The 22,054-nt window shown below is 39.6% G+C and overlaps 1 protein-coding gene across 2 annotated transcripts; it reads left to right on the forward strand.

The window, feature by feature from the left end:
* The first annotated feature begins 3,963 nt into the window (after positions 1-3,963).
* On the forward strand, positions 3,964-20,761 carry nlgn3b (neuroligin 3b). 2 transcript variants are annotated; one of them, XM_072375412.1, is made up of 7 exons: positions 3,964-4,213; positions 9,428-10,098; positions 11,649-11,708; positions 12,402-12,551; positions 13,346-13,531; positions 15,374-16,163; positions 18,741-20,761. In XM_072375412.1, exons 2-7 carry the CDS (start codon positions 9,618-9,620, stop codon positions 19,531-19,533), a joined length of 2,460 nt encoding a protein of 819 aa, XP_072231513.1. In that variant the 5' UTR covers positions 3,964-4,213; positions 9,428-9,617; the 3' UTR covers positions 19,534-20,761. The 2 variants fall into 2 exon arrangements, with proteins under 2 accessions (XP_072231513.1, XP_072231514.1); XM_072375413.1 differs by lacking the exon at positions 11,649-11,708.
* Positions 20,762-22,054: the final 1,293 nt, after the last annotated feature.

A 22,054-nucleotide genomic window follows, 5' to 3' on the forward strand; every position in this document is an offset into this window, starting at 1 on the left:
TAATGAATGTATTGTTTATGTGTATCCACTTGTCCTCTGGACAGGAAAATATTAATAGGATATTTGTAGCATGTTTAGAAGTAATTATGGAGATGTGTCATATGATGTTTTTTTGTGAAAAGGGGGTCCAATTTTTCATCAAATGATGTAATAATCTATACTCTATCACTTCCCTTTCTGTGACCCTCTCACTTCAATAGCACCCAGGGGTGTTTGTACAACCTCACTATTTCTGCAATAATATATAGTCTAGTAAGAAGAGGTGCACTGAAGCAGGTTGTGCAGGTTTGAATGGCAGTGGTTAATAGGTTTTCTATCTCAGAAGTTTGTAAGCTGAATACTGGGAAATACTTGCACATCTCTGAGTGTACTTCATCTGTGAAATAATCATTATATTTGTAAGACATCCAGGAATATTCTGTGGGCTAACTTTCCTCCATCTGCAGAAATGGACATTTTGACTACCCAGAATTTGTGATTCATAAGTGATTCTAAACATTTAGTTTCCTTCAAATAAAGCCTTTCATTTAGTGCCATCTATTAAACAAGATAAATGCACTGGTGCTTTATTTTCCTCTGGTATCTTCAGCAGCCATTTCTGTTTGCTCTCACCTGCAGTATATTTTGTTCTCTTTTGCTGCCATGACCCACTTTCCCCTGGGGGTTCATTAAAGTTTAATCTAATCTAATCTATTTATGGTGTATTGAGGGAACAAGGAGACATTTTGGTTTGGGTCATTTACATAACAGATCAAATATGGATTCAAGGTGAAAGTAAAAGTATATCAATTGATAATGGAAATGAATACACCATTAACTCAGCAAATGATAAAAATATGATGGCGGTTTACAGCATGGCACGCTGCTAGAGTTATAAAATAAAGTGAAGTAGATATTTAATGAGCACAGTGGGAGTGCTGTGCATTATTTGGACATGCTAATACGGTATGCCTATGAAGATCCTTTTGGCACACAGTACTCTGCAGTGGGTCCTTGAGAACAAAGAGGAGGAAAAGATGTATCTGATGCAGCCACAAGATATCCAGTGTATATAAAAAAATGATTACCCTCTTGTAGAGGAGGTCAGAAATAGGATGCAGCTCTGTTTCGTGTGACGATATGTGAGCACCCATAAAGATGAGACCATCTTTAAAAAGACAGAATGTACATTGTCAACAAAAATGTTAATTTTGAAAAAACGATCTGGGTCAAAAATGTGGCATCAAATAATAATATGAGACACTTTAGGGGGGCAGTGTAAAAATAATTCAAACTAACAGACAGCACAGTGAGGCTTCTGTTAATAACAAACATTACACTTAGTCAATCACTAAATCTGGATGCACATGGAGTCAGAGCGTGTGACGTTCCTTTAATGATTTGTTCCAAGTGATCAGCAACTCACTACAAATGTTTGGTGTGCTGTAGCTTTCTAACTTACATTTTAACAGCTTTTTAACAATTTTATTCATTTATTTCTTAATTCATTGTGTATAAAGAGTTTTATGGAAATCTGAATATTTGAGTTAACCATGTTCAAAATTCTTGTCTCTCACTTCTAAGTGCCTGCCTTTTTATGCTTAACAAAAATCTGGGAAACATTAAGTGTTTAATGAATCAGGTGATAAAAATCAAATCAGTGATTCAAAGTGACTCAAAGCTGAATATACTGATCTGATTAACAACAAATATATGAAATAACTGACTCTGTGCTGCTCCAGAGCCTCCAGAATAGTCTGTGAAAGCAGAATGTTGCACAAGCTGCTCAAAATAATAACAACACAGCACACTCTCTACTGAACATACTGATTAAACAAAGTGTGTTCAGCCAGAGGCTTCTTCAGCTCACTTAAATAAGGAGCAGGGCAAGAGGTTATTTCTGCCCACTGCAATTGCCTTATGAAATACAAATAGTTTTGTATTTGTTGTTTATTTATTCATATCTATATCACTTCAGCTCAGTTCAGTTCAGTGAATGACGTAAGAACAAATCATTCAGTGAAAGTCTTGCTGCTGAAGTTAACATTTCTTGCTAAAAGTACAAGAAAAGGCTTATTTTGAGAAAATGGCCTCAAATATATGAATAGTAAAATTCCGTACAGACATGGTATCAAAAATTGTGCAGTGTATATGGTGTCTTACCTTCATTGTGCTCTCAGTTTGCCTCGGGGTGTCCTCTGAGTTGAATATGCCTGCAAGGCATCCTTAATAGATGTCCAAACAAGCTCAGCTAGTTCTTTGCATTTTCATGGACAATGTTTCTGCTCCTGTCACCTTTGTCTCACTGTCCAGCTCCTCAGGGAGTAGTCCTATATAGAGGCTTATAGAGTGGCACATGCAGGCCTGCAAACCTTCAGAAATGTAAAATAACACCTGCAGAAGAAAAAATGTATGGGCTTATATGAGATTGACATCAGTTTCAGTGCTTGTTATACAATGCCAATAGTCCTAATTAAATTGTCAATTTGTGTCAGTTTACTACTAGATGTACAGCAGCAATAAAAAAGATTGATAACACGATTTCCTGATGAAGAGTGACAGCATGTGCAAAAGTTTGGATGCAGCTGCTCATTTAGAATTATTGTATATGTGCGTCCAAACTTCTGTCTGGTTCTGTAGACTTAAGTCTTTTCATTAGGAGAGAAAGCTGCCATGTTTCTCTTAGTCACACCAAAGGAAACTGGATGTCTAATCACACCCTTGGCCACGGAAGCTGCTTTTGCTTTATCCCCCAATCAAGCTGATTCAGCCTACACTCAGGGTTTGTGTGGAAACTGTCCGTGACTGCAAATATCTGGACTGGAAATTGTGTTTTTAATTAAAATGTCTCCAAATGCAAATGAACTTGGACTTTTCATATGTGACAAGGGAACTAGTAAGCCCAGTACACACACAGAAAAGTGCTGATTAAAAAAAAAGAAAATCTTTGATAATGGTAGATAGCAGATCCATAGCCACAGGAAACACATGACTAACTTGCTTACAATAATCCTCACACATTAACCAAAATAGCCTGCAAAATGGCCCATGATCTAGATGCTAGAGGTGATTTACAAACCCACTGTATGTGTCAAAGAAACCTCCAACATCAACAGAAAGCAAATGCAACCCATTTTAGTTTGTTTGAAAAGCTTTCCACAGTAACTGAGCTTAAAAGAAGCATCATCGGGCAGCATCTCTCCCAAGAACTGTAAAAAAAATAAATAAATCACCCACTCACTTGTATATCACAGCTATGGCCAGTGGGCATTATTAAAAAAAGAATATGTGGAGAAAATGTCTGCCCTGACAGAGATTGTGTCTGGCCCGGTATCTCAAAGACTTCTCAATAGCAGATTGGTGCAGATTTTTTTGTGCCCCTCATGGTCTTATTCTAAATTTATTCTGACAATATGTAACATAAATTAGCCCAAACTGGAAGAGTGCATGGACTATAGTATACTGCAATCGTTTAGTTTTTTTCTCTGTCAAAAAGAAAAACTTTCCTGTTTCGGAGAAGTTTCCTGACACCTATTGTAATTTTCCCTCTCAGCAGGGGTGTTTCTTCTCTGTAATTCCTTGTGTTTCAGGGCTGTCATTGCGGGGCTCATCAGTAGTAGCCTACTGCTTTCTTTCGTTTCAAATGCAGTCCTAATAAACAGAGCTTGTTCAGGTACAAGGAGATGACTCAATGGGATAACATATATAGAGTGGTTTGTGTTTTATTAGGTCTTTCTGACAGAGTATGTGTATTGAAAATTAAGATAATTTCTCCTTGCAGGCCTGCACACATCTTGAATAGCCTCACTTTTTTAATGCGGTCAGTGGCACATGAGTTCGGCCCCTCAACAATGGATGTCAGCACCGGATTGCTGCCAGAGGGTAAGGTGGTTAGTTAATGGTCTCTAAATTGGGAATCGGTCGCTTTTTGGATGGTGATTTTAATGCTCTGGCGTATCCCAGTGGTTGCCTAGTAACGCGCTGGCAGTGGGCGCCGTAGAGAGATCTGTATGGTGGGCGCTCCATTAAAACCGTTGGCGCTCCTGACCTTGGCGTCGTGAATGCGCAAAGCACACAGACTGTGCGAAGCAGCAGATAAGAGCGAAGATCTCTGTGTTTGATACTGAAAGCAAGGAGATATTCCACACACATCCCTTTGTCTAATAGCGTGACTAACGGGCATGGTATGGAGGAAATCTCGAGATGGAGCGCGTTTCAGCCTCTGTAAAAGCAGGTGAGTTAACCTAATGATTGTGATTTTTTTTCTCTACAAACGGAATCTCTGTCCCGATTGATCACTGACATTTGGCTTAATTGTTTCACCTAAAGCGAGATTGCTCAGCGATATCTTACGGCGGCTCATTTTTGTGGCTCGACATATTTTTTTCCATCATAGACCTAGATTAAACAAGCTTCCCAGTCACAATGTGAGGATCGCTCACACTACAGCAGTTTGCCGATGCTACGTGGGCTGTGGCTTGGTTTTCTCTGTGGGTCTGGATCCTTGTATTCATTTGTGAAGCACTGATCATTATGCTGAGTGCTTCCTACATGCTCGCTTGTAGATGTGTCTTCCTGCTTCTCTTATTGCACAGCTAAATTTGGGGGAGAATTTGGGAAATCCACTTGATCCACACCAGTCGAATTACAAGGGCATTGGGAGCCCAGTACTGTTGTCTGAAATACTAGGCTCCTTCTCAGTTGCTTTCATGTCGAGGGCCCCCCGGCTACGTACCAAATCGATAAGATGTTGTCCCACAGATTTTTTATTAGCGGTGAATTGGTGCTGAATTGTGTGCCTGTCAATGCTGTAGGTGTAGAGATGGTATTGGTAGGAGTGAAACATGATTATAGCAATCATTTTAAAAGCTGTGTGACTGGGATCAAGTCAGCCAAATGGAAATTAAAGTATTTTGGTTAGGAGAGCGAAGAGTTCCAGTTATTCTCACCCAAATCACTGGGATGCGTAAATACCTGGCTGCTGCATAGCAGTCTGCTAAACTAAAATTAATGGTTGTAAAACATTAAGATTTTTGGACATATCAGTAGCTTAGTTCTGGGCATGATGCCAGTCTAAATTGCCCAATAACTTACAGTGTATCAAACCTGACTGAGTGATGGTTCACTTTTATGACATGGCCCATTTGGTGTAGGCTGTAAAGCTTTTATCCACATCTGTCCCATCTCAGAGCAGAAGAAGCAGGAAAAGGGGAAATCCAGCTGCTTTCACGGTCTGCTGCATGGATGTCAGTAAAATAGTTAAAGTATTTTATATTAGGCATCGACGAAACTACATTAGCTTTGCTCTGCCAATTAAATTAGAGATCTGATTTGACGTCAGTCTTGGAAAAACACTATCGACTGATACAAGTATACCATGCATGTGTAATTTAAAAAGAAATGCTATTCATTTTAAGAATTCATATTATCCCTTTGATCTACAGCAGCCTTGGCTGTGTTTTTCTCGTCTTTCCTTGTTTTTTCTCTTTTAAATGTATTCTCCCTTTCGTCTACCAGGGCTCTTTCTTAATCTGAAGACAGCTACCTACGACTCACTCACAATACATCCTGATTATTGCATAACTGATAATGATTTCACCACAGGTTTTTTTTAACAAAGCAAGTAATATTAAACGATATATTATCCATGTCACTTTTGAACCAGAGGGTCTGCCCTTATCTAGAGAGAAAGAAAACCAGGTTCCCTATCGTTTCCATGTTAATGTCTTGAGAGCTGTACATCATTGTCATAGAACAGATTGGTGATAGAAGGAGTCTTGTCCTTTTTTGGCCATAGGGAACATTCATAACTGTTAATTAATGCAGACAACCCTGCCCTGGGCCAGGCAAGTCCAATATTTTTCGCATGAACGTTTGTGATAGTGTGAGTCTGAAATGTATCTGATCAGTCTCATTACTCAGAAATAGGCAAACTGTAATGATGTTCATATTAGCTGATACACTGCAGATGTGAAAGAGAGACAGCTCAAACTTTTTTTGTGTTTACATAGCCACCAGTGGAAACTTAATGTTTTAAGGACAGAGAGAAGCCAAAAGCATCACTTCTATGGTTAATTAGTTGATCGTATTAGTCAGAGGGAATTGCCCCCTGTCTCAATAGATAGGGTCATCAGATTAAAAATGGAGCTATGTAGCTGCAGGTTTGACAAAGCTAAGGGCCCTACTCATCAATACATTTGATTAGGTTAACAAGCTTGTTTTGCTTTGTTCATTGACAAGCCAGTGAGAAGATGGGATGCAATTTGGTTGACTAAGTTTTTTAATGAAAGAACAGCACAAATTGTTCTCTATAGTTCTCCAAGTTTGAGTTTTCATTTTCATTTGGCTCCTTATTTAACTTCCAGACTGCATGTTGCTGGATATTCTCCTCTTCATTGAGGCGTCAGCTATCTCTTGTCATCGCACAGAAGTGAATCTGGTGGCTGTATTTGGGTTGTGAAACAGATTATCTGCATGTATGGCGACATTTTTTAGCATCATCTCCAAAATAACGAACATATCCATAATCAGGGAAAATTTAATTTGGTGTAGAATCAACAGGATTTATTTTATGGCCTCTATTGTGTGTCAGTTTTGCAGATTTGTCAGGCAGCATTTTTGATTATTGTAAAGATTGTAATGCCTGGACATTGGAAATTAGATTAAAATCTATGTCAAATCTGTCAAGATTCATATTTCTTTTTGTCACAATTTGTGTTAGTTGAAATAAGGAATAATTCCAGCAAAGATAGACTAAAACAGATGGAAATTTAAAAAAAAGAAAAGATAAAGGAGCTTTTGCACACATATTTAACTCAGATTGGCTGTTGCAATTTATAAGGGTTGTTCAAGTCTTACAGTTAGCCTGGAATAACTCTGCTCTATGTGGAGGGTTTGGTGCTTGTGAGGTCCCACCAGACATGTTTATTCTGGGACTTTGCAACACTTCCATTATGCATCTTCATGTCAGCAACTGACAGAATCGCTTAGATTAACTGAAAGACAAAAAGATGCAGATAATCTATTCATGAAACAGTGTTTTTGAAACACTGAACACTAAAACATAACCAGATCAGAGACTCTTACCCCCCCGGAAGTGTGTCTTTTAATCTTGTTTATTAAAGGTTTGTCTTTATTCATTTTTTGTTGTTTTTTTGCTCGTACAAATAACCAAAAAAAGTGCCAACAGGTTTTTCAGATTCTTCCTTCACGGATGCATAAAAGTCAGAATTTATTGATTTATATATGTTTCTACAAGATTATCAGCATGCTTTTTAAAAAGCATGTGTGTAGAGCTTAGAATTACCTTTCAGCCATTTCAGACAGTTTCAAGCCCATTTTACAAAAAGTTGAGCCTCTATAGATAAACTATGTTTTTAGATATGAATTCTACTTTATATAAATAAAGTAGAATGAAAATCAAATTAAATCCTTTAGTTAATTTAAAACACACAAAGACAGTATATCAAATATTGAAACTGAGAAATGATGTGTTTTGAATACATGCTCATTTTAAATTTGACGTTAGCCACATGCTGTAAAACAGTTCTGATGCGTGTGTTTATTCCCGTGTTGCATCACCTCTTCTTTTATAAACTCTCTAGGGGTCTGGGAACTGAAGGGATCAATTGCCGGAGCACTGAAAGTAAAATATTTACTGTTATTGCTTGATATACGATTTCAGCAGCCCAGTTTTTTTTATTTTTTTGTTTTTTGAGGGGATGGTTTTCACTGGGCAATAGGTCTTGACTACAGGTAGGAAATATTGGTTGGGACGTAAGATTAAAAGAAAAACAGGTGGAGAAACATTTAGCAGCTAATTAGGTTAATTAGCAACAGGTCAGAAACATGATTCCATACAAAAAGAGCATCTTAGAGAGGCAGAGTCTCTCAGAAGTAAAGATGATCAGAGGCTAAGAAATGTAATGTTTGTTAATATAATATTGTCAAGACTTTAAATATAGCATCATATGCTGTACATGATATCATCAAAAGATCATCAAATATTGGAGGCCCTCGGGCAGCACTGCAACAAAAACAGACATGCTTCTGTCATGGAAATCACTGCATGGGCTCAGGAACACTTCCAGAAATCTGTGTCTGTGATCACAGTTCTTTGTGCCATCCACAAATACAGGGTTACAGCTCTATCATGCAAAGAAGATTCCATATGTGAGCATGATCTGGAAACACCTCCATCGCCTTTGGGCCAAAGCTCATGTAAAATGGACTGAGTTAAAGTGGTAAACTGTTTTGTGATCAGATTAATCAAACCACACCCTCCATACTAAAGAGGAGAGCGATCATCCCACTCCTTATCACGGCTCAGTTCAAAAACCTGCATTTCTGACAGTATGAGGGTACATCCGTAGCTATGGAAATGTAAGGGAATGCCTTGCATATTTCAGCAAGACAATGTTAAACCACATACTGCATCTTTTACATAAATTCCTTTGTAGTATCGGGGTGCTGGACTGACCTTTCACCAATTTTAAAATGTTTAGTGCACCATGAAACACAAAATATGATCAAGAAGACCCGGGAATGTTCCGCAGACAAGAATGAGAATTATTAATGACATATTGCTTCATGATCTTTTTTTTCAATGACATTTTACACAGTATTCTAACCTTTTTAGACCTGGAGTTGTACGAGAGAGCCATGCTGAAATATGTCTGAAGTGTGGTTTGGCATTATCCTTCTAAAATAAACATTACCTTCTCTGATTAAGATTTCATCTGGATAGTCATAACCTGTACATATTGCTCAACGTTAATGATGCCTTATGATGAGATGTGCAACCATCGTATTAGCACTAGTGCATCCCATTACTGTCACAGATGCTGGCTTTTGGACCGTACACTGATGAAAAGCTAATGAGTCTGTCTCCTCTTTAGCTCAGAGAATGTGAAGTCCATGATTTCCAAAAAGAATTCCGAAGTTTGATTTGTAAATCAATCGATCATCGCTTCTATCGTGAGTCTATTTTTAATGAGCTTGTGCCCATAGCAGGCAGCAGATTATCGGGATCTAGTTAATTTATGTTCTCTTCTTAGCATGGTGGTGTGTAACATGCAAATTATGTTTATAAACAGTTTTCAGAAGAATTCCAGAGTCCAATTTGGAATCATGGCAAAGGGTTTTGAAATCAATTAGTATTGGTTTTGGCCACAGCATGCAGAAGTCTTTTTTAATGTACAGGGCCATAGATGACAAAATCCCTAAATTCTTTCCTGGCAAATGCTATTCCTACAATGTTTGACTAGTTACTCAAAACAATTTAGAAGCACATTATTGACATTAAATTCAAAACGAGCAAACATATTTACGAACAATTTATTATACTCATTTAGAATTTGGATTTCTGTTTTGATATGATCTGATTTATGTTTTCTGATAATCAGATTTTCTCTGTTTTAATTCCCTTAATCTCACCTTTTTTCCCCAGATTCACATGTACTGCAATGAACAGGGGAAGTGGAGGCGGTCCATACCTGATCGAGGAGTATCTGGATTTGATAACTGTTGGATCGAAAGGCTCAGTGAGTGATGTCTGTTTGACAGAGTCCGTGCAAAGGGGGTAAACAGACACCAGAGTGTGCATTTGTATAGTGCAAGGGCACTGTCTTGTCCAGACCATGTGGCTGGCTACGTTCAGAGGCCATCTGTTGCCTGCACACCTGCTTCATCAGCAAGGGATTGCAGCCCTCACCCACTGTGCTCTTCTTTGGTGGATAATATGCTCCTGCTGGTCGTTGACCAAAGCAACAAGCCAGAAATTCTACCCAACTGTCACAACCCAGTTTGGAAAACTGCGAGGCCTCAGGGTTCCTGTGCCCAGTGAGGTCCTCAGGCCCGTTGATCAGTACCTCGGGGTCCCCTATGCAGCCCCGCCTGTGGGTGAGAAGCGTTTCATGCCTCCTGAGCAGCCCTCCTCTTGGTCAGGCGTCAAGAATGCTACCCACTTCATGCCCGTGTGCCCTCAGAATATCCACAACACCGTGCCAGAGATCATGATGCCCATATGGTTCACCTATAACCTGGACACAGTAGCCACATACATTCAGGATCAGAGCGAGGACTGTTTGTATTTAAACATCTACGCTCCGACGGAAGATGGTGAGTTGGTGTGGTAAAACAGGCAGAGGTGAATCTCCATGCTCATTGCACACTGTCGCTGTGGCCCTCATTGTCCTGTGATCATCATGAACTCTGTCTTTGATAAATGCTTTTGTCACTGCTCCTACCAAAGGCTGATTTACCATGCAAAGCAATGCCATCATTTTCTGACATGTCACCAACATACTGATGAACAGAAATCAATCTGATAGCTGTTGGTAGACGGTGATGCAGCTGATTTAACCTTTTGTATAGCACAAGCAAACATGGACGAGGTATGTGCTTGTTCAGACATCCAATAAATGATAACATGTCATTTAAGTATGAGGTCCATTAAAACAAAGCAGCTTTTGAGGTGATAGCACAGCGTGTTTCCTGTCACAGCATCGAAGGTAATCGTAAAGATTACTTTGAAGAAAACTACCAATGGCAGATTTCCATTTTTTTTTTTATAATACAAAATCACTGCTTTGTTTAGACAGTGTGTCTGTTGGGGGCCAATTAGTGAGGCACAGGAGTCAACTGTCTATCGCATGCTGAATCCTTTCCTATTTTTGAACTGTGAAACGAACCAGCGAGGAAGCATTTTGTGTGTGTGCTGTGAATCTGTAGATTAGCAGGAGGTTGTCTGTCCTAGATCCAGTGATGACTAACAGATTTCCCTAATTCACATTACTTTAAGACTTCTAATTAAACATGTTCTCTGAGAATGTATCACTTCCCCCACAAGCTTTCAGTATAATACAAAACATTCAGCACTGAGTGTTGAACTGTGTTCTGCCTGCATATGTAACACACCACTCTCTGAAACTGTTTTTTTTGCTACGGTAGCATAGCAACAACAGATAAACAGCCTGCATGAGAGGTAGCTGTCCAAAATGGTGCAGCCCACGTTATTAAGCCCCTCTCCTGAGTGCAGCTTATAGGCCTCCTAACCTGGCACATATTCAGGTTAATGAAATTTTACATTTATTTATTTCAAAGGCATTAACATTATTATTTTGTTTCATACATTTTCTTTTCTTTCTGTCTTCATTAATTAGAAATGCACCACAGGCATTTAGTGTCTTAATTGTTTTGTTCACTGATGTTCAGTTTTTCTCATTTTCACTTCTCACCAGCAGTCCTTTAGCAAATTAAAGAGTATGTTGCTGAAATCGACACTATTTAGTCTTATCTTTTCCTCAGAGGTCATTAATCATTCATTAACAAACAATCCTATTTTTTTTCCTACAATGGTTTACCTGAAGAATTGACATGAAAGTCGCAGACAAAGATATGATTATCTACCATGAGGAGGTACTGCACCTGTAACAGTTATGTGCATGTGTGTGGACATTAGATTAGTCTTTCCTATTGTCTAAAAAGGAACAACAATTTGTTTACTTATCACAATGCTGCACTTTCAATCTACCTTTTAGAAGAAACAGATTTGCATCTCTTTTCTCCTGATTCTCACAGGTTGATTTGGTAGCAAATAAGAGGCACCATCAAAACCACCATGCTTTCTTGAATTTTGTACTTCTTTTTTTTCCTTATGTGAATCCCAGGGAGCCAACACAAGAAAAAGGGGGCGGCTTTCTCACATGCTGAGACTCATATATCTGAAGGTATATTTTTCAAGCGCTCAAAATCTTGATGCATGGATTCTTTTAGACCCACAGAGATGTTACAATCCTTAGTTCTTATTAACCAAGCACCTTTGATGCTCTTATTTTGAGGGGAAAAAGAAAACAAATTTGTTATCAGATTAATGATTACATAAATTTGCTGTTACTGCATCTCATGTCCTGAACTGACCACTGTCCCAGTCCTTTCAGTAACTGCTACATCTTTATTGCAATGCTCATGTATCCAATGATCGCAGTCTCTACTTAGCTGTCATAAAGTTTCTTTCAAAAGCCAGTCAAAGGTCAATATAGTGAATTGGCCCCAAACCACGAGATGTAAAATTTTCCTTGTTTCTCTTCTGTGTCATACTAGCAGTTTTTTGCTATGCATATCATACACTGAATTGTAAAGTTTACTTTTTTTTTCTCTCAACTAAGGCCATAGATTTTTTCTACCATAACTCTTGTCAGACTGTATCTACCATGCATTTCTTATTGTCATTACAGCTTTCAAAACACAGGCCTACCACCCCGGCTTGCTTCTAAACGCATTTTCTTAGCAATTCTCTCTCATGTCTCATACTGAGCAGCTGGAATGTAAAGTTTTAGTAACAGTTAACTATTAATCCTACTTTGCATGACTGTTGTTATTTGTTCAGCATATGTGTGTGTGTTTGTCTGTGGATGTTACAGATATAAGGGATTCTGAAGCTCGACCTGTGATGGTTTACATCCATGGAGGCTCATATATGGAAGGCACCGGCAACATGATGGACGGCAGCATTTTAGCCAGCTATGGGAACGTCGTTGTCGTCACACTCAATTACAGAATTGGAATATTAGGTGATGACACAGTCTGTGTGCAGTAACTTTTAATTTTGGTTCAAAGACAGTTTTGAGCCCTGTTTGATCTAAGCAAATAAATGATGGTCATTCCTTTCCACTTTTGCTGTAGAAAGAAATAGAGATGAGAGAAAAATGATGTATCAGAAAAATCTAGCTACATGAGATCTTGGTAAGATTGAGTTGCTTCCTTGAGGTCTACAGAGGATGTTTCAGTGCAAATTCTTATCAAACTTTGTCATTATTTGACGCAATCTATTTTATACCAAATCCATATTCCTTTGAAGACTGTATTTATCTACAACAGATTAGCAGCAATTTGCCATTATTAAAAGTAAAGTCATTTAAATGCAGCGCAGAAGTCTGCAGCATTCACAAGGTCAAGCGTTTTTTATTTACACTGTTCAACGTTGAAAACAGTACGGTGTTCAGATGAGACTAGACGGAGGGAGTAATAGGATGAATTGAAAGAGCACCAATAACATCAGTATGGTTTTGAGAAATTAATTTCAAGAAATTTATTTGTGCACAATAAATTTTACGATGGGCATTCAGGGTTGATTAGAAGAGCCCTGTTTGCATCCCGAAGGGTACCATTGCTTGGGGACTATTACAAGTACTTGACTAAAGTAGTCAAACGCAGTGGGAGAGAGCAAAGGTATATTTACACCTGAAGAAAAATGATGATGGTTCATTCAGAAGCCCAGCTGGGCTGCAGCGTAGGATCAAAGCTAGGCCGTAAACTGTAGAGCTTAACTTCAGCTCTGGCTCTGTTTTCTCTCTGTACACAAAAGGCTTCCTCAGTACAGGTGACCAGGCAGCAAAAGGAAACTATGGCCTCCTGGATCAGATTCAAGCACTCCGCTGGATAAGTAAAAACATTGGTTACTTTGGTGGAGATCCAGGTCGCATCACAGTCTTTGGATCTGGGATCGGTGCTTCCTGCGTCAGTCTGCTAACACTGTCCCACCACTCAGAGGGTAAGAATATGCAACCTGGAGTTTATTCAGTCCATATCCAGCACAGCAATGTAAATGTGATGTCACTATGTGTGAACCTTTGATGTAAGATTCCATTTTCCCAGATAGATTTGTATGTTTGTTTTTTTTAATCCTTACTAAAATGTCATTCATTGTTTCAAGTGTAGCTCCATGCTGTCTGGCAGGGAGATGAAGTGTTATGATGCGAGGGTAGGGTGTACTTGTTAAGTAAGTGATTGCTTTTGTTCCTCTACTCAGTCTAATCAGACTAAAAGCTCTGCCCCTTAAAATGTGAAGCTCTTATAGGACCCTACTGGCATTATAAAGTTCTCAGCATGTTATCAGGTGCACCTGTGATTACTTTTTACCATTTCAGTTCATTTATATTTCAGTCCCTCTGCATCAAATTAGTTATTTGCTACAAGGTTCAAAATGAACAAAAATGACCCAGTTCCTTTGCTTCAATGAAGACCAATAACATGTTGAAATGAGAATGAAAACAAACTAGAAAAAAGTTCAAATTATTTCAATATTTATTATTCAATCTCTTTTTTCTACAGACATATTGGCAGTGCTGTCATTTAAAATTAAACACTGCTGTCCAACTTCCTTCATTTTATGCCGGCAATAGTCAATATACTGTTCAAATGAAAATTTAAGTTTGTTTGAATATGAATAAAACATCTGTACATTTGGTACATATAACCCACAGCAGTCAGGTGTTTGAAACTCACTGTATGGTAGGTAATATTAAAACATGGTCCAAAACACCACAAAGACTTCATTCCAAGACTCAAAGGCAAAGGTATGCGTTTCATTACGGGTGACCCACTGGGAATTGGACCTCTTATCTTTGCTTTGCTGTTCCTCTGGTTCTCCCACTATTGCCAGACAAAATCACAAGAGGGGTAGAAATGGTGTGTTTTCATCCATGCCTGGGAGGCTGCGGCAGCTGCCCTTTGTGCGCTTTGTATTGGATGTACTCACTCGGACACAGCAAACGCACAAAGACCTCCAGCTGTCTTTGAAGTAGTAAAGCTAGCTGCTGCTCTACAAAATTGGAATAAAAGACATTGCTAGAGTTGCTGCTAGAGTTGCTACATTTTTCCAGCTACAGTTGTGTCCATACCCCAAGACAGTGTTATTTTAAAATGATGCATATGTTTTGTCATATTTAAGTAGCAAATAAAAAATCCCCTGAGACAGAGAAGATGCAGTGCGTGTAAACAGCTCAAAAAAGCAGCTTGTTTACTGCATCAACATTAAAGGATCAGGGTTACTGCATATTCAGCCCTCTGCACACACCGGCCACTGTATAGTTGACATCAGCAGTCTGTGTATACTACACAGCTTGTTAGACACACCACATTAAGGATTCCTCAATTACAGTGGGTTTGTGAATAACTGACTGCAGAAAATGTAGACGTGTCTTCACCGAAGCGGCGCTGCAAATTGACCATTAGTTTGACGTGCCCTCACTGTGATCTGCATAGAAAAGACACCACACGAAACAAATAAGAGGATCATCTATTAGCAACAGAGGAGACAAAGTTCATTCCCCCTGCCCACTGTGTATTGAGCAGCTTCTCATCAGATCTGCTCTCTTTGCTGTTTGTGTTACTTTTATCCTCCAGACCAGTAATCAAAGACATCTCATGTGACCTTGTTTGCTTTCATCTGCGTACATTTTGTGCGGCAACAAGCCTTTTATCTGTGTGTGTATAGCAATTTGTCTAAAGTGATCATGAATTTACATCCAAAATTATGAATGGTAACAGTTTTGAGGGGTTAACCACTGAGCTTTTGTCTTGTGTCTTTTTGTTCTGCATTTTGCATCCCAAGGTCTGTTCCACAGAGCCATCATCCAAAGTGGTTCAGCGCTGTCAAGCTGGGCTGTCAACTACCAGCCAGTCAAGTACACTCGGATGCTTGCTGAGAGGGTTGGCTGCAATGTGTTGGACACAGTTGACATGGTGTCTTGCCTGCAGAAGAAGACTGCTAAGGAGCTTGTAGAGCAAGACATCCAGGCTGCCCGCTACCGTGTGGCTTTCGGTCCTGTCATTGATGGAGACGTCATCCCAGATGACCCTGAGATCTTGATGGAGCAAGGCGAGTTTCTTAACTATGATATAATGCTGGGTGTAAATCAAGGTGAAGGACTACGCTTTGTGGAGAACGTGATGGACCTGGAGGACGGTGTGTCTGGCAGTGACTTTGACTTTGCCGTGTCAGACTTTGTGGACAGTTTGTATGGCTACCCAGAGGGCAAGGACACCCTGAGGGAGACAATTAAATTCATGTACACAGACTGGGCTGACAAGGATAACCCGGAGACCAGGAGGAAGACCCTGGTTGCCCTCTTCACTGACCATCAATGGGTGGAGCCATCCGTGGTAACAGCTGACCTACATGCACGCTATGGCTCACCCACGTACTTCTACGCCTTTTATCACCACTGCCAGAGCCTTATGAAACCTGTTTGGTCAGACTCAGCACATGGTGATGAGTTGCCTTACGTATTTGGCATCCCCATGGTGGGCCCAACTGATCTGTTCCCCTGCAACTTCTCCAGGAATGACATCATGCTTAGTGCTGTGGTTATGACGTACTGGACCAACTTTGCAAAGAGTGGGTGAGTAACACCAAGTCCAGCAACCAAGAAAAGCACAGGAATTTGATTCATTTACTCATTGTTTCAGTCCTATTTAATTTCTTATTTCATATTCTTGGCTCGTCTTAGAAATGGCTGCAGTGTTGGATCCAGCCTTAAGTGGGGCCTCCTAATTAAATGCAGCCTGAACTCTCGCTTTCCTGTCTGTTCGCCTCATCTCATTTTTTCCTTTCTTAGTTCACATTAACTCCCACATGAAAACTTGTACTTCAGTTTTATTGATTCACATGAATTTCTTGAAATCTAAAAACTGAAACAATGTGCTGTTAGTTAGGTTTGCTTCCCACCCTGTAATCAATTTGAACTCAGCATAAATGTGTTGTGAACCCATTTATTTCAGTGCATGCCTCAATGCCATTTCAAGAAAGTCAGGCAGTGCAAAGTTAAATCAGCGACAAATCTGTGTGTGTTCTGTACTCTCTACTGCCGAGAGCTGTGCCCTTTTAAATGTCAAGCCGTAGAAAGTTTAGGCTTCTGTAAAATCTTTTTGAATACACATATAAAAAAGTTTCATCACTTTTGGCAGTTTTCCCAAAGGTGATGGATCCTAAAATTTACAGCTCAGTTCTCATAAAATTCTAAAGCAGTTCCTCTGTGTTTAACAAAAGTGTTATGTGGATGCAAAAAAAGGCAGTTAAAAAACCTAAGTCAACTTTATTGAGACGAGGGACTTTGAGTCAAGGGAAGATTAGGCATCAGCACAGAAATAAGAACCAGTTGGCATTTGAAAAAGAAAACCACGGCAAAGGTACTCAGTAAATTATTAGACTATGACATGTTGCCGTAACAGTTTCACATCATCTTGGCTTTGTTTCTGCAGTCTCTGGATGTCTTCTGCAGGAAGGGAACACCAGTCTTCCAAAAGATATTTACTCATTTGGTGTTTTGATAATGGTGAAGCGCGCTGACTAACATTTCAGCCAAAGGTCCCCCGCAGGTGCTCAGTTGAGTTGAGATCTGACACAGCACCTGTCTTTGGGGTGGTGCCTGTTTTTCACATGTGAAGAAAGCCGCTTTCGGCAAAACAGATGAGAAAAACATTATTTGGTCATCATATTAACTTCATACCAGCAATAACACACCTTTAACTGCAGTTTCAATGTGCTTTCACTGTGTAGGCAACATGTTTACAAAAGTCTTATCTGTTATGACAATGATTGATGATGAATGGTTTTCATTTGATTTCAGCAGTTGCGTGTGACTGCCATCAGGTTACAGCTCGGCAGCTCTCATTTCTTCACTTTTCAAATCATATCAAACAGTGATTACACAAAACTTTGTATTTATGGCCATTTACCAGAGGTATTCCTGTGCTGAAAAACTACTGTGTAAGCAGTTTCTGCACTGCAACAGAGAGGCCAGTGGTGTGGATAAACTGTGCAGCCGCGATGCAGCACTTCAGCACAGCACACCCCACACTGAGGCTGGCATTAGAACAATTTGAGTTCATCAATTAATTCAAGTAACATCCCATTACTATTATCTTGTTTGAAACTTGACTTCTTTAAGGCAATAGGTTTACACACTTATGGTTTTTAAGTAAAGCCAACTTCTTAAATTATCCAGTGAATTATCAAGCCATTCAGTGACCTTATTTATGCAGTGTGGGGGAGGGACTGGGGGGAGTTATCCTGGAAGAGGCTTCTCCAATCAAGACAGAAAGGTTTTATCATTTAAAAGCAGAGGTGATCACTTATAACAAATTTGTATTGACTTGCAGTGACCCTGTCCTATAAGTGGACTAAACTTTCCCAGAAAAATTCCCCTCAAAGTAGAACAGAAGCACCACATTTCAACAGTGTAGAGTTCAGATTTTTCTGTTGATTTTCCACCTTGCAGGACATCATATACACACTGTATCCGTGTTTGCTTGTCTTAAAATGATGAACTGCTACCAAATAACAGTGTTGGTGTTAAATAAGGTGTTAGTGCAATGCTGAAACAAAGTCTTTATTTTTCACTGGGGATCTGACACTTTATTCATTTTACACAGAGACAACTAGCGTATACACTATATATGTACATAAATGTTTTCCAGGAGAAGCCCCAGTCTGATGTGAACTTGTATAAAATCCTGCTGCTAAACAAGTAACAGATTGAGGCTCTGCAGCTTTATTTCTGAGGCAAAGATTTGCTGGGTCTTTATGAAGCTCAGAGACATCTAACTCGGTTTCTCTGTGTTGGAGGACTCTGTGGATGGACTGCTTGAGTCCCCCTTCATGCTGATTCTTTGTGGAGGATGACCTCAGCAGTAAACCAAAGCACAGCACAGGTTACTATAGGCTGCTGTTGTTACAGTGTGTAGGAATGAAGGAATGCTGAGCCCTTGAGGAGAGATGAGGGTATTACATTGTGTTGACCTATTTTTTGTTCTTCAACTCGCGAAGCTTTTCACGTCATTGTCATTTAACTGAAAAGTCTTCTGTTTTCTGATCAATTTGAAGTGGCAACATTGCATTTCAAGTACATATGTCTGAGTAATGTGAAGGTGTACGTATTTGTCTCTTCTGATCCAAGTCTTCTGTGATGTGTTCACAGGGATCCAAACAAGCCAGTACCACAGGACACCAAGTTCATCCACACCAAGGCCAACCGCTTTGAGGAGGTAGCCTGGTCTAAGTATGACCCCTATGACCAGCTCTACTTACACATTGGCCTGAAGCCTCGCATCCGTGACCACTACCGTGCCACCAAAGTGGCCTTCTGGAAACACCTGGTACCCCATCTCTACAACCTCCACGATATGTTCCATTATTCCTCCACCACAACCAAAGTCACCCCTCTGGATCCTACCCTGTCCAGTGGTAAGAGGTCCAGCAGCACCGGTCGACCTTCTATGTCCACTGCCCACGGTGATGGTGAAGGTGGGAGAGAGATGGGTCCTCTGATCATGCCAAACCCAAGAGATTACTCCACAGAGCTCAGCGTCACCATAGCTGTAGGGGCATCACTGCTGTTCCTCAACGTCCTGGCCTTTGCTGCTCTGTACTATCGTAAGGACAAGCGCAGTCGGCAGGAAACCTCCCAGCAGCCCAGTCCCCAGCGTGAAAGCAAAGGCAACAACGCGGGCCACACCAACACAGTAGATGAGACCCTGTCGTTTCAGCAAAGGAGCCCATGCGAGGCCCTCCACAATCCTCTTCATGTATCGCCCAGCTACTCACTCAGCCAGCGCCGCTCCCCTGACGACATCCCTCTGATGACCCCCAACAACATAACCATGATCCCCAACTCCCTAATGGGCCTTTCCAACATGAGTCCATACAGCACCTTCCCTGCTGGCTACAGCTCTGCAGGCCTGCCCAGCACCCACTCGACCACTCGGGTATAGCCTGGCAGGTGGAGATGGCAAATGTGGCATACATGAAACATGAAATATAAAGGTGTATTTAGGATGTGTAAGTAAAATAGGATTGAGTATGTTTGTTCTGTCTTTTCCAAAGGTGTCAAACCACCAACATCCTGCCTTTGCGCTCTCATAATAGGAAGTTTAACTGCAAAGTCATTTTATAATAATCATTTTCAAAGGCAGTCAAAAAGAAAAAAGTGCATTTCATTTCCCACTTTAGCTTTTTTGGGACTTTACCTTGCAAGAACTTAGTATAATGTTTATACAGTTGGATTTGTATGGGAAGCTTTTTCTTACTCTGTAATATCTATTTTGCTCTTGTGGAAAAAAGTGACAATACAACTCGTGGAGGACAGAGATGAGTTCCGGGAAAAGCAGAAAAGCAGTGTTATTGTTACAATTATCAAGCTATTTTATACATATTTCTCATACAGCATTGCTTATTATGAAGACGTATTTTTACTGTTTTTACTTTAAACTGCCTTGTACATCGCTTACACAAAGAATTACTGTGAAATCATAACGGACGCAAATTTTACTCAAATACTAGTCATACATGGTAACGATGTCCAACTTATCCAAAATGTTTCTATCTGATAGTGCAAATATAGCACCTGATTGTGTGGGTTTGTGCAGATGCGTGAGCGTGTGAATGTGCTGAAAACTGGTACAAAATGTAAATTAGGCATTGTTTGAAATTAACCATTCAGTCTCACATATGTAGTGTTGTGTAATTTATTGTAGTCTACTTGAGTATCTTTGCTCTACTTTGGCTTTATGTGCTTATTATTTTTGCTAAATACCAGTAGAAATATAAATTCTGCTTCACTATAAACAAAAAAAAAATGCTTAAAATGTGTTTTCCTAATCTAACAAACTCATGTTTCTTTTGGCTTGGCTTGTTTGTACAGAATTAACTTAGGCTGATATTTTATTTGTTGTTTGTTTATGGACACTGTAAGGTCTTCAGAGATTACTGTAATTACATTGTAACTATATGTATTCCAATTCAGTTATTCACATTTAAAATGTAGTTTTATGAACCTTACAGGACATTGCTCCTTCTTCAAGTTGTTTAGACCCTGTGCAAGTTATATCCAGGGGTCAACCTTTATCAAATGGACATGACGGACATCAAGCTTTGAGATTTGATTCCTTTAAACCTATCATAACATTGTTTGATCTAAATGAGATGGCTATTAAAAGATTTTTGGAACTAAAGATGAGTTTTGTCAGACATTGGGATTTGATCTCACAGTATTTGGTTATAGCACATATGATGAAGCGGATGGGAAGAATCTAATAATTTGTTTAGAGCTGAACAGTACAAACTGGGGGATATGGAGGCATGAAGTTAGAGAGATGTGAGCTCCACCTGACTTCTGTTATCCACTTGCTCCTCATCTCTGAGGTTACATAAACCACCATTAGTAAGACACAATTAAACCTCCAAATGAACTTTTTACGAGTGGGTTGCAGCAACATGATGGCACTTGTGGTTCTTTTGCAAAAATACCAGCAATAGTGAGATTGCTCATGGCAGATCCAACAAAGTTTTTGCAAAATCAGATGAATGATCTTAATTTTTGAAACACCATGAAGTCTAATGAGTAGAATATAGGTAGTTCAGGTTGAGTTTAGGGTTAAAAGGAAGATTCGTGTCATCTGCTCATATGGGACCCATGTTTATTTAGTAACTTCTTTGACAGGGACAGACATTGATAGACATAACTGTAAATGCACTAGAGTGAGCCAGAAGGCTATTTTACGTCTATATTCCCCCAACAGATGTCATCCAAATGCCTTTTTAAAAATGTGGGTAATGAATGATTGGAAAACTCTTTACCAGAATGTATGGGATTAGCTATGGGTTACCTATTGCCAATAGTAGATTGCACTGGGTGATAAGTGGGCCACACATTGTGTTTTTGTTAAATTCAAATATGATTTAACTCCTAATTTCGAGCCCATGCGAACATATTGGTGATCCTGCTAAGACCAACACAGGGAACTATCCCATATGGAACCTATTTCAATTTGTTCCCATTCCCAATTTGTCACATACTGACACTTGTTCAGGAGCTTGCTGTATTGGTTTGCAACTCAAAGGGTACCCCCAAAGCATCATTTTAGGATGTGCAGGGTTTCTTCACCTGGTAAAGTTCCAGTCATGGGATGGGTTGTCATAGCAAAGTAAAACATGTTGGAGAAGCTTTCATCAGTAAAAATTCATATTATTGTGCTATTTCAGTGCCCAACCATGATGTTTTCCTCACCTCCAACAAGTACTTTTAATGCCTCAGTTTATGTCCTTTTGAGGCATAACAAATGAAAATAGAAAAAATAATAAGTGTAAGTAAAAATAAAGACAGGCCTAAAAGAAATTTAAAAAAAAGAGCATTGCCATAGTTGTTGATAACCCAGCATTATGGAATGCATTTACCATTGACTAAATGGTGACTAACTGCTGAAAGGCTATTGACTAAATGCATCTGCGTCACAG

Source organism: Leuresthes tenuis, unplaced genomic scaffold (genome assembly GCF_036924035.1).
Source record: "Leuresthes tenuis unplaced genomic scaffold, fLeuTen1.0.hap1 SCAF_21, whole genome shotgun sequence".
Classification (NCBI taxonomy): Eukaryota; Metazoa; Chordata; class Actinopteri; order Atheriniformes; family Atherinopsidae; genus Leuresthes; species Leuresthes tenuis.